This window comes from Bombus impatiens, unplaced genomic scaffold (genome assembly GCF_000188095.3).
Source record: "Bombus impatiens unplaced genomic scaffold, BIMP_2.2 scf_0582, whole genome shotgun sequence".
In the NCBI taxonomy this organism is placed as follows: domain Eukaryota; kingdom Metazoa; phylum Arthropoda; class Insecta; order Hymenoptera; family Apidae; genus Bombus; species Bombus impatiens.
The window spans coordinates 709978-723036 of NT_177001.1; the positions used below are offsets into that span (position 1 = coordinate 709978).

The 13059-nt window shown below is 35.6% G+C and overlaps 1 protein-coding gene across 2 annotated transcripts in view; it reads right to left on the minus strand.

The window, feature by feature from the left end:
- LOC100741983 (rho guanine nucleotide exchange factor 10) overlaps positions 1-12177 on the minus strand; it is a 47298-nt gene extending 35121 nt beyond the window's left edge. Inside the window, exons 1-5 of one of the 2 annotated variants that reach the window (XM_012388867.3) lie at positions 11640-12177; positions 5565-5734; positions 4517-4782; positions 2408-2692; positions 1547-1701 (exon numbers count right to left, since the gene is read on the minus strand). In XM_012388867.3, the coding sequence (XP_012244290.1) occupies positions 1547-1701; positions 2408-2692; positions 4517-4782; positions 5565-5672 (814 nt within the window). In that variant the 5' untranslated portion in view covers positions 5673-5734; positions 11640-12177. Of the gene's footprint in view, positions 1-1546; positions 1702-2407; positions 2696-4516; positions 4783-5564; positions 5735-11639 lie in introns of both variants that reach the window. The other variant, XM_003491691.4, reaches the window with a different exon arrangement.
- Between the last annotated feature and the right edge of the window lie 882 nt (positions 12178-13059).

Consider the following 13059-nt stretch of genomic DNA (forward strand, 5'->3'; position numbering starts at 1 on the left):
TGTTCGCCGAGGGAATCGATCAAGATTGCGGTTAGGTTTTGCGGTGTATTCCATTCGGCAATGTATGCCGTTCGAAATAATTAGTTCTGCTCGCCCTCGGAGAGAATTGCTTTATTACTCTTCCAGACATTTGTTATTTGGAGGAATTCTAATGTATTAATATGCTTTTACCAATTATTCTGTTATTTTAGCTATTAGTATTGATACTGATTGCATTGCATTGCATTGAAGATGTATATTGCACATTGAGATAGTAGAAGATCTGTGTTTAAGGTTATTTATACCTATTATTGTATATATTGGCAACTGAATAATAATAATTTTTAAGATTTATTATACACATAGCGGATTACTAGTTCCACTAATTAGTCATGGATCGTGATAAAGTATGGAAAAAGATGTATTTCTGAGAAATTTAGAACATCTCTCGCCTCTAGACTTACAACTCTCTCGCCTTAAGTACAAGTGAGATATAGATATCTGATATATTTGTTTATTTTATATTTATGTTTGACAGCATTCATAGGCTGCAATACTAAATTTCTAATTTTAAAAATGTACTAGAGGTACGTAGACATGTGTTGAAGTTAAGTTTAACTGAAATCGTAGGTTGTAATAATTTTAAATATTTCACATTGGTCACATAGAAACGAATGTGCTGAAGTCCTTGCATACTTTTCGAAGCACTTGTACGAAGGAGCGGCACTTCTGGAGATTTCTCTCTCTGCACACCTCTATTTCTTGCTCCCACTGGCTTCGTATTCGCAGCACGATAGTCGAGAGTCGCGCAACGAGAATTTTTAATACAGCCACAGCCGCGAGTATAATTAATTCCCAGCCATGAGCAGTTCGTGACCGAAGCTTGACCACAGCTTACACTTTCGTTACAGCAAAGATTTATTACAGCTAAGTTAACCAACGGAAAAAAGCTGAATCGAATGCGCTATGAATTATCGTTTGCTTTTTTTCATTTTTTACTATTGTTTTCTCTGAGTATTTCTCTGTAATATAAATTTTTTCAAAACGTGATTTCATTTAAAATATTTATTCTTTACTTGCTATTAATTTTAAATTAATTCTTTACTTGCTTTCTGTATTCGATAATGATGGACTTTGAGGGATACCCTGTATATACGTTATAATGAATATATTAACTCAGTAAATACACACCTGCTAATAATGTATGCATGTACTAAGTGCAAAAAGTAAATGAATATACTTCCTAGGAATAGCAAGTATTTTTATACTCAGTCAATATTATTGCAAAAATCTCATATATGTAAATATATGTAGTGTAATATATTGAGTAGTTGGTACATATATACATTTACTAAATTTTGTGCTTTCACTATAACACTATTTCATATATATATATATATATATATATATCTGCATATATTAGTAAATGTTGTGTATGTAGAGGATACATGCAGCTTGTAATAATATTTCAGAATATTTTTATGATAGCGATTAAATAACGTAGAGTTCCCTATAACCTGAATTGCACAATATAAATGCGGGCCAGCAAATAGTACGAATGACTCACCAGTCTTGTTGCTATTGTTCCCGAAAGAATGCAGTTTCTTCCAGCCTTTCCAACCCTTTTTCCAGATCATAGCCGCTTTCGTTTTACGTTGTCCGCCCGCTAATTCCGGAGTGCTAGTCTTGCCCATTCCCCTCCTCAACGATCCCAGCCCCGACCTGAACAAACAACAATCAACATTCTTAGATCCCTTTCTTCTTCCTTAGTTTTTTTCTTCTTTAGATTCATTGGTTTTAGGATTACTTAGAATTAGAATTGTACGAGGTGTGTACAAAGAGTTCGTGGACCCATTTTTTATTAATGGTGGCAATGTTCTTTATACACTTCTTGAGTGCAAGATAATAGAGGAACTTCTATTCTGTGTAGTTGATTCATGGTCACTTCCTTTTTAATACAGGTAAAGTACGTATAAAATATCATAAGATATACACTTTATAACATGTAATTGAATAAAATTTATTTACAATTCTCTAGGAGGAATTAGTTGCAAGTAAATATCAATAAAATGATCTACACAAAAATTGCTATGCATTAAATCCTTTCTCTACTCTAGAATACTTTGTAATATCCCAATGAACTACAGAGACAATTGAAGATATCTGAAACAATTTATCTTCAACATGATTGTATAACACTTGAGTTCCCTCATAAATACATAAATGAATTCTTCGATAATCCATCTTTGAATCATATGAAATCCTAAGAAAGGATTCTAGCATGAATATAAATAAAAAGGAATAATAAAGAAGCAAGTCACAAAAAGAATGAAGCAAAATAAATTATAGAAAGTTTGTATACGGTGCTCCAAAAAATTGTCCACCCACACCAGGTACATACACGTTATTACAATGTGTCTCTATCAACCTGTAACTTGCACTGGAGCTTCCACTGAAGCCGCTGTCCATGTCACAGCCAACAGGCGAAAGGAGGTCGTCGGTGGGACTGACCGAGGATAACAGTTCCTCTGTGGACGCCCCTCGTTGGTCCTGTGGCTCGTCCTCGTCGTTGTTATCGGCTACGGTAGGCATCAGCATCGCCTCCACGCTCAAATTCAATTCCCCGAGTACTCGACGATGCCGTGACTGAACTCGTCGTACCTCTTCCGCCACTAGGGATCTTCTCGAACCATGCAACGCTCGGTGACATTGTCTGCTAATGAATTCGAGTTCTCCATTAGTATTTACATACGTTTCCCTCTTGCATATACAATGTGAAATCATATAAAGCGATTGTTTGTGGATGACCGATAATCGTTCAGCAATGATTCATAGTTATTAAAGTAATTGATATTAAGAGAATTCCTCAAAGTTCACGAGATATATCTCAATTATTGCAAGATTATTATGACTATATATATAAGATATAATTTAACTACTTTTATTTCTTATTTAATTATTAATATTAATAAATACAATATTAGTTATAGAATATTATGAATATTTTTAATTATATTCAATATCCATACAAATTTTTGGAACTTTCAAATTTGTCACTGTAAGCCTTCCAAGAATTGTTTTTTCAAATTTTTCAAAACTTATTCATGCTTTCAGATACAGTAGTGCTCATTTAATTTCCAAGATATTTCACAAGAAAGAAAATTAGATCTAGCAAAAATAAATTAGAAAGATATAATATTGTTTCGATTTATTCTTGTTATACCCATACTGTCTATAGATTTATATTATATTAAGCTTCTGATATTAAGTATGAATAAATGAAACTTGACTTTATTTATTTACTTATTTTTGAGAAACGAAAGGATATATGTATGTACAGAGTGAGGTCAGTATTCGACCATATGTTTCGGAGCGCACCATTATGACAAACGGTGTTAGACACTCGTAACCATAAACTCGGGGTTGTTTTCTTATTGTTTGCGACTTTAATCGTTAAGTCTGATGGCATCCGGTGCAGGGAATTCGCCGAATCGGGCCAAGTGGTCGAGCAGGAGGAGAAGCTTGTTGTCCACTTGAACCTCGTGTTCAACTCGCGCCAGTTGAAGTTCACTTTGCATCGAGGCGAATGAACGTGCGTATTCATCATCGTTTAGATTGAATGAAACGTAATTCTACCGCGACTATCATCATCGGCGTTCCTATCGACCGTACGAAGCTCGCGTGCTTCGGGTCTTTTTCCCTTGAAAGCTAACACCGTCTTCCTGTCATGCAATAATATCCATCGTCTTTAAAGTAGTAAATATTATAAATGGAAAAATCGATCGACCCTGCAGTGAATTCAATATTCAAGATTTAACTTAATTATTCGCCAGGTTATTTATTTTGCTATTAAGCACCTTTTATTGTTGAGAATGTTTATTGGAAGCTATTGGCCCTAAATTAAATTGTCCTAAATTTAATTGTGTAAATTTTCTTGGAAAGTGGAAATTGGTCGATTTTGGTGAACTAAATGTTTAGTTTCTATACTTAGTAAGATTCTAATATATATTCTTATATACGAAGTCTACAAATGCATAAGAATCTTACTTGTTAATACCCGAATGGAACATGGTCGCTACAATGAATGTCTAAAATTCATCTTTTAAATCATCTTTTATCAGAATCATCTTTTAAAGAATCATTATATGAACTGTTCTCTAGGTAATGGAAACCCGCCCAAAGGATGTTATCCGATAAACCATCAGAAAAAAAGTCGCTAAAGAAACCGGTTGACTTGAACGACGGGTAAGACTCTGCTCTTCCCATATTAACCTTCAATTAAAGTCTCATAACATAACATAAATCCGATACTTATCTAACGCATGCCATTATTACGAATATTATGTCTTTTTTGTTTTCGATCGATCGCGTTCTCACGCGCTACTGTTACTCTCTGTTAATTCCAAGGTTATAGCGAATTCTCCCTTAAATTGACAAGCAGAAACTCTAGCTTCATTTCCTCCATGCTCGTGCACGCTATATTTTGGCTCGAAAGCTATTATTTACGAATAATTAAGTTTTATAATGAATTTCTCACTTGATCTCCGATATCTCCTCGTAAATATTCTCCTCTGTCCCATATCGTGTCATGTATGTGTGTCTCTTGAACGAATCTGCGCGCAATTGTTGCTGTTGTTGTGGCTGCACACGATTCAGGCCAACTTCCGCCGGATATGTGCCATGCAGCCGACTCGGTCCAGGTTCGAAGTAAGCATATGAATAATCCTGAAGGGGATGCTGATGAGCAGAACTCGCCATCGGTGACGCTACCGATCCAGGATCCACCAATCCAGGGCAGGCCATCTGAAAGAACGGAAAACAATATTAGTTGTTATAGTAATCGTATGGAGTAATGTAATTTTGTAGCGATAAATTGATGTCTAAAGAATGGAATTATATTTTTAACAATTTCCCAATTTTTTAAATCTTAATAATTTAAATTCTGCGATCTCCTAATTCCGAGTAATCTTAATTTTGTAACTTTTCAATTTTTAGCAATTTCATAAATTTTAGTAACTTAGTGATAGCAAATTGTAAAAATTTCGTATATGTATGTGATTGACTTAATTATCTATTCAAAACATAGAATCACTCTTGTATAATTGAATACTAGAAATCATCGAGCACGTGATCGCGTTATAGATTATTAGGTGCACGACTAATTTGTACATACGTATGCAATGGACGATGCCAAGTGGTATATTAAATTAAGTGGTCATGATTGGAATTTTAATAAAATGATGACTAATATCCTTCATATTATTAGTATTAAAACTCCTATATTAAACTGAGTATTAAACATAATTTCCTAAAATAATTAAAAATTCAAACAATTACAATTTCTAATTTCTGTAGCAAACAATGAGGTTATGTATCATCCTTGAGATTCGTAGTTGGTAAATGTATAATACTTAATATATATTAATTACATATACATACTTTAATTCTGATTCAAAGCAATGGAAAGACTGAATCTACATACAGGTTAAAATTATACACGCATTCGAATTCACATTAGATCGCATTAGAATTGTGCGTACGACATAAGCTGTATAAGGTTTAACATTGCATGCTGAAAATTATACCTGGCTGTGAGGCGGTGGATAAGGTGGAGGTGGTGGAAACTCCAGGTTGACTCTTCGCGGTGACGGGACACCTGACGCCATTCCTGGTCCCCCTAAAGACGAAGCCATGATGCATCGTTCTGATTATCGTTCAATTAATGCGCCTCTTTTTCATCGTTCTTTCACTTTTTCTGGAAAAACCATACCATCTACCATTATTACTCATTTTTGTTTATTGCATCTTCAAAATATATTTGCTTTCTCTTCGCATATTCGATTTGTAGCTCCTGGAAAAATAACTTAACTCGTTCTGCGATTAAAAAAGCCTTATCCTATATATAACCACTAGAATTCACAATAAAAATCAAGAATAACCGAACCACTTGAATTCTCTAAATTGGGAACTAAGTCTCGCTGACGCCATGCTGTTTTAACCTAGAATTCCTAGTTTCGTACAAACTTCATTCCGTGTGTGACATTAAATCACAATACGTTCAACGTAAGCAAGTATTAAATCTTAATCCCTAACTATTATAATATTTTTAAATCATACGTGACTTCCAACAGCTTAGGCTACGTCAAGTTAAGCTGAGTCAATTTTAGAATCTAGGTTAAGTTACTTTACTTTATTTTACGTAACAAAATCCATCAATGATACTTATTACGTAAAATAGAAGGTATAAATGAAATTCAAATTAAATAACCTAGCTGAAACCTAACCTAAATTGTTATTTAATCGCTTAAGATAATCCAACAACTAATTTCAAATTAGACTTATAATCCTATTATCTTAACATATATATTTCGTAACCTTATTAATACGTTGCATATAATAAGCACGTTCCCTAGTCGTCTTGTATCTTGGATCCTCGCTTTCATCGCGAATCGTCTTTTCACATGTTTCACACGAACGCACGTTCGCGTGTCTGGCGAAAGAAAACGCGACAGAGCATAATCGCAGGAAAAAGCAACGTCGATCGACGACACACTCGATCCCTTCAAAGAAATTCAGCGACGCGTGCAACATAATCCTGTATATGTGTATATACGTACGTGTTCTTTGAACTTCGTAAATGATCTACAGTCTACACGATTTTCAACGAGAAACGTATCATTATTCTCCTGTACTTGAATAACGTGCCGGACGATCTTCACAAACAAGAGAATTGGGTCATTAAAATAATTTTGAAGACCCTCCTGAAATTTTTTCTATATCGTGTCTGTTGAAGCACGAAGAAGACAAGAAATAAAAGTTTCAACTTACATAAAAATTAAAGATAAAAGCTACGAAGTGGTTTCTGTGGAAAGGAAATTTTAACTTCGACTCGGCAATTTCGTTTCACAGATAAAAGTTGCAAAAGGCTTGTTCATCGACGAAGCGAGGAATTTTAATACTCGGACTTACTTCTACGTGGATAAGGAACAAAAATTGCAAGAGTACTTTCTCTTCGCAAGAAATGGAATTTCCAAGAATACATTTGGGTAAGTTAACTTTGTAAACGGAAGTTTCCCGCGCGACATCTAGGCGAGAGACGAAATTAAAGGAAGAAGCGAAGTCGTGTGTTAAACGCGCGATAAGATCGTGCCTAATTTCTCCTAGTGGCAGCGAAAGAAAAAAGAAGACGCAGGTGTGGGACGTGATGTGCCGTAAGAACTCGACGATTGAGATTCAAAACGCAGCATATAATTCGCTAACACCCTACACACGCAACGTCGTGTAATAATGTACGTCGGGTGTGAGATCCAGCTAACAAGATAAACGTGTGTTATTTGCGACGCTCGCGTACATGTTTCCCTGCGCATTACGATAATAATGATAGAAATTAGTCGATTTATCATTGGCAATGATACACGATAATAATAATTACACGTTGTTGGAAAAAAATGCACTCGCGAAGATTTTGACACCCGTTGGATCATGGGAACCATTTTGAAATTCAAGAACTTGTCTAAGTCTCCGTAAGATAGAACCGTTGAATTATTGGGTTGGCAACTAAGTGTCATTAAGTGGTATTGACAAAATCCGCAATCACTTAGTTGCCAACCCAATATATCGAAATTAAAAAATTCGTCTACCAATAAATCTCTGTAACGTGAGAGTTTATAGTGAACAATTACGAAAATCTAGGAATTTCCCATGAAATTACTAAACGTTGCTTTTAAACTATTAAGAAAACAGTGGAAATCCATATTTAATACATCATGTGTATATATATTTTAAATGACTAATTATTTTAAATGAAACACCTACAACCGTATTAATATTATTTCTACGGTTGTAGGTGTTTCATTTAAATGTTTCATTTAATTAAAATTCGAATTACGTAGAATGTGTAAAGGAATGTAGCTGCCAGAACGAAGAAAATAGGGGCAGCACACTGGTCTTGCATGATAAACGATTGGTGTCTATCTTCACCTGCCCACTTGACGTTAATGCAGTCAATTACCAGGCAAAGTGATTTGGCTGAAGTCATAATTCTTTTTTGATCAAGTACGTCAATCGAAATTATTGACACTAAAATGGCGGTAATGCGTACGTACAAAATAAGGAACCACGAGATAGGTTATGTTATAATTCATACAAAAATTATTCAATCGCAACGCTATTGTTTATTATTCTATCATATTCTAATCGTTTATTTCATAAAGAATTACATGCTATATCTGATATTAAAAAATAAAAAGTTTTCAAAACGCGAAATTGATGAATTTAATTTCTGTGTGGTACATAAATCATGCTTCTTCCCGCGTTTTTTTGTTTGGTCGTAGGACGCGAACGCACTGATGTTGCGCATGCTTATTACGACCGTTGTCATAGCAACGTGATCTATTGGAAATTTTATAGATTTCAATATATTCAATAAACAAGAATTCAATAAAGAATAGCTTTAATAGAAAATTGTTTCTAAATATTAAGAATTCAATGTTGTAATTTAGATATAATAATATAAGTAACAGTTATAAAGAATTGAGTATGTAACAGAGATAATGTTCCAATTATATTGACCAACATAATACGTCGGTTACGATCTCTAACATAATACTCAATAACTCTTAAGTTAACTTTGTAGGACAAAATTTAATGATGAAAAAATCAAATTATACGAAAATATTATTTCCTTAAACATTTCCTCCCACAGCAGTAATAACTATATATAACAGACTAATTTCATAAAGGAATTCGCCGCATCCGCCTTAGGTTGCCCAAGTTGATGAACCATTTGCCTTAATTACGTAGTCCATACAATTGCCTCGAGACTTATGACGGCTTTAAACGTCTCTTCAGACTGTTTACGATAAACTGCGATTTCATTTGAATTTATTCTGCCGATAAAGATAGAATTCTACCTAGTAAATATTTATGATAACGTCTACATGATTTGTATTTATGATGTCAAATATTGAATATCAACTAACAACATTTTCATTCAATATTCCGCATTCTCCGTTATACGTAGTCAGTTTACTCGCATTGTTTACCTAAGCGAATCGAAGGAAGATGATAAATAAGATATTTAAACAAAGTTCTTTACACAATTATATTATCGTCAGTGTTTAGATATAATTATACAGGTCACATGAAATATATTAAATATTCTAATTCTATAGAATTTATTCTAGTGGTTAATTTCAATGTAACAAAAAGTAATTTGAAAAGAATTTTACAAAAAGAGCTGATACATTCGTATATAATGTGGTAATACGTATATTACAAACACATCCTATATACTTTCAATTTTATCGTCATTGTCATGTCAATATCACCGAGGTCGCTTCCTAAGGCATACATCACTCAACGCGATCAAACGCACAAGGTTCTCCGTACTGAAATATCATTTCCGTTATATCGTGTCTCGACCATGAATATACGCATACTTTCAGCGGTCGTCGGTATTTTTGGACAGCATCCAAGACGATGCGGGAAGAAGGACCCATCGATGACGTCGATTTCTCTGACTTTAACTAACTATCAAATACCCAAAATACATACTTTGCGATCGCGACTAACGACATCCACGCGGTGGCATTTGAAGGAAACACGTTTCTAAAATCCCTCTGTCGGAAAGGTTCTTTACGCGTCACGCCGGCTTTTCGTCCGGGGTTCTATTTCGTTTCATCCCGAATTAAGTTGAAAGAGGGGCTTCTCAAAGTCAAAGCGTGTCCAATTTGGTTGAACCTAACTCTCGGACATATGTCCGTGCTCAATTATTCGCTTCTATACTAGTAGATTATTCCCTCGAATTATTTGAAGAAGAAACAGAGAAAAAAGATTTAGCGGAACTACTTCTATTGGGATGAAAGTTTCGTGCTTGATTAAATGAATTGTCGATTCAATCCACTTATCTAAATTTCTATTATATGGTACAAATCATAGGTAGGAGATAGAGAGGATTAATTAACTATTATATATACGGTGCATTCAGGAGTTAGATTGTATAAATATATAAATTGAAAAGAAAATAGATGAATTAAAAAAAGATTTAATATAATGTTGGACGTTTTTAAATTGGACACTAATCACATACCTTGAACTTCCTTGCGCAATTCAGCTAATATTACCGATGAAATTATATAAGTTATAAATTACTACTATTAATAAAATATCCTTACGTAGCTCTAGCGAGTTTAATAATGAAACGAATGAAATTTTTCAAATGAACTTTAGAGGTTATAATTCTGCCTTTATCCGGTTGTAATGAATTTAATAATAATAAGAATGAAATTATCCGAGTCAATTTTATATGTTATAGGTTACTTGATCGTATGATTTCGACTTTATTGATATTGACTGTTCTACTTGATGAAAAATTATGAAATCGTAAAAGAAAAATTCATAATCTATGGTTTACTTGTCAATTCACTACTATTATTATTTGATGAATTATTGTGCAAGAGGACTGACGTAATAAAATTGAGAAGTTTATGAAAAGTATCCACTATATGAATTCCAGTTCCGTGAACTGTTTGTCCTACCATAAGTTCAAATAAATAGAATTCTACAATAATAACAACAAGGATTTTCGTTTTTAGCGTGACCGTGTGTCGATATCTCTAAGAACGATAACTATCTTCATAGACCCGTAACGTTTCTCACGATCTATCACACGAAGTAATGGTATTTCGAAATGGGAACATGATACCTATTGGTTCAAAGATTATGAATCAAAGTCGATACACCGCGACGCACAGTCTGCGAACAGCGCACACGTTCGATCCGGATTGAGAAACTTGTTCGAAAGAAACATTATCGATTTGACAAGTAATTTGGCAATTTAATAGGATTAAAGAAAACCTCGCTGAAAGTTAACTTCTTTTTGCAAGAGAAGTCTTTTTGGTTTAAGAAGTTCATTGAAATGATCAGATCAGTTAATACATGACGATACCGCGCACATCGAAGCAACGTGTTACAAAAAAGCATGGAGACTACGCCGAATCTCCGTTTATTCGGATGCATCGGAAGACATGGCAATTCGAATAACTGGATAGATCTTATAATAAATTTTCTAGCTGTCGCCCCCTCCATTTTTTTAAAACTGTGAACTGTTATTACATTGCTTCAGGGAACCCCCATTTGTTTTTATTAATTTCGATAGTGGGAGCTAAGGTTCAAAAAGTTGAAGTTGAGCACACTGTAAATTTTATCTATTCCATGAATCGTCTGGGTATCGCAGATTTCAACTGTTCCTTGTATTCGACGTACACGCAAATTGTTCTGAACACAAACAAATAATTATATATGTATCAAGAATTTTAAGACTTGCCGAGCCTTATAAAGGTTTAAGGAATAAAATCATGTTCAAAGTAATTCAAACTTCAGAAATATTTGAGCACTTGTCACAGAAAACATTTATGTACAATGATAACTCAGTCTCCTCACATTACTAGTATGTTGTATAACATATAACGTATTCATAAAAAGCTTCTATAAGTATTTAAATAATTTCGTAAGCTATCGTATATATTAGAAGCGATTCAGTGTGTTTCAGAACAATATATTTCATTAATACTAAACATAACCTTATTAAAATAAACGAAATCCTTACTGTTACTCGAAAAGAAGATATATACACAAGATAACAACATTGGTACACTTACCTTGCGGAAAAGTGATGTACGCTGAAAAGGCGATCCTCTGGTTAAGTTATTATTGACCGTTGTGAATCCATTTGAAATCCGGAAAAAAGGGGTCGAGCGACCGTATCACGGGAGTAAACACACTCGCGGGGCAAAGATCGGGCCACACACAGTCAGAAAACACAGGGAGAACCATTCGTTCGCGCCTCGTGCTTAGATAGTTTTGCGTTCGCTCATTGTTGAATGTGGCCAAGCACGCCCCCTTGAGAGACCGGTCGACCGAGGAATGGAGTAGAGAAAGGAGCGACAAGGAGCGAGAGGTAGACGAAGATAGTGAGAAAAACAGAAAGAGAGGATCGCAAAGAGAGGATAGGGACAGGAGGATGGTCGAAGGGAATGCAAGATGAAAGGGAGCGAGAGAGTACAAGGCGGCGACACCAAACCAAAGAAAGTGCGTCGACTGCACGGATTTCTTAAATCATGAACACTTAAATACACCCGATTCATTTATTCGAACGAATCGATAATCACTCGTCGATTGTACAAACTTAAGGTTTCAAATGATCCAAAGGACACACAGGCACATCGGTGTGACAATCAGTGGACGATTACTGCGATTACGATCCCATGAGGCGCGTTTTACAATTAGTTTTCCAGGGACGAAGATCAACGAATGATACCGATTCCATACGAAATTCGTCTCTTCTGTCGGTAAACACTGCTCGTGGAAAGATATATGTACTTATGTACACTCACATGCCGGGTGATTCGTTCTGTGCGTTTCCTTGGCTACCGTGATCCAGTATCGATCGACGATTCTCACGCGCGCTTTAAAAACACCCTCGTTATGATCACGGTGATGTATATAATCTAGATGTACTTTATGTTTTATTTTCATATAAAACTTCTGACGAAACACAGTAGTAAACACACGCGTTAACAAACTTTCACAATGTGAACGTTTCACGAATCTCTCCAGGCCAACACACAAAGCGTTCCTCCTTGGTCGCAGCCCGGCCTCTACTGAGAAACAAGTACGCCAGGGGGCAGTCACGAGCAAGCGGTTCTCGAACCGCTGGGAGCCTGAAAACCGTCTTCAGAAATCCCCGGTGCATGTACGGTTTCGTGGATGTACGAGACCCGAACGAACAAGCAGACCAAGTACAATCCACCCGCTTGCCTCGCTACTCGGACCCGAGACGACGACGACGTTCCATTGTTTCGTTGTCTCCTGGCTCGGGAGCGTGGCACACAGACAGACACGGCTGCGGCAGCGCACGTGCACGCCCGCTCAATACACGCTAATCTCTGCACACGTACGAGCAGGTTAGGGGCACATACACACGGACGCACACTCGCAGCTATAAACCGACTATATACCGACCGACCAGTCACGCACGATCTCTCGTTCGTGTATGAATGCCGTAGTCCGGTTACCACC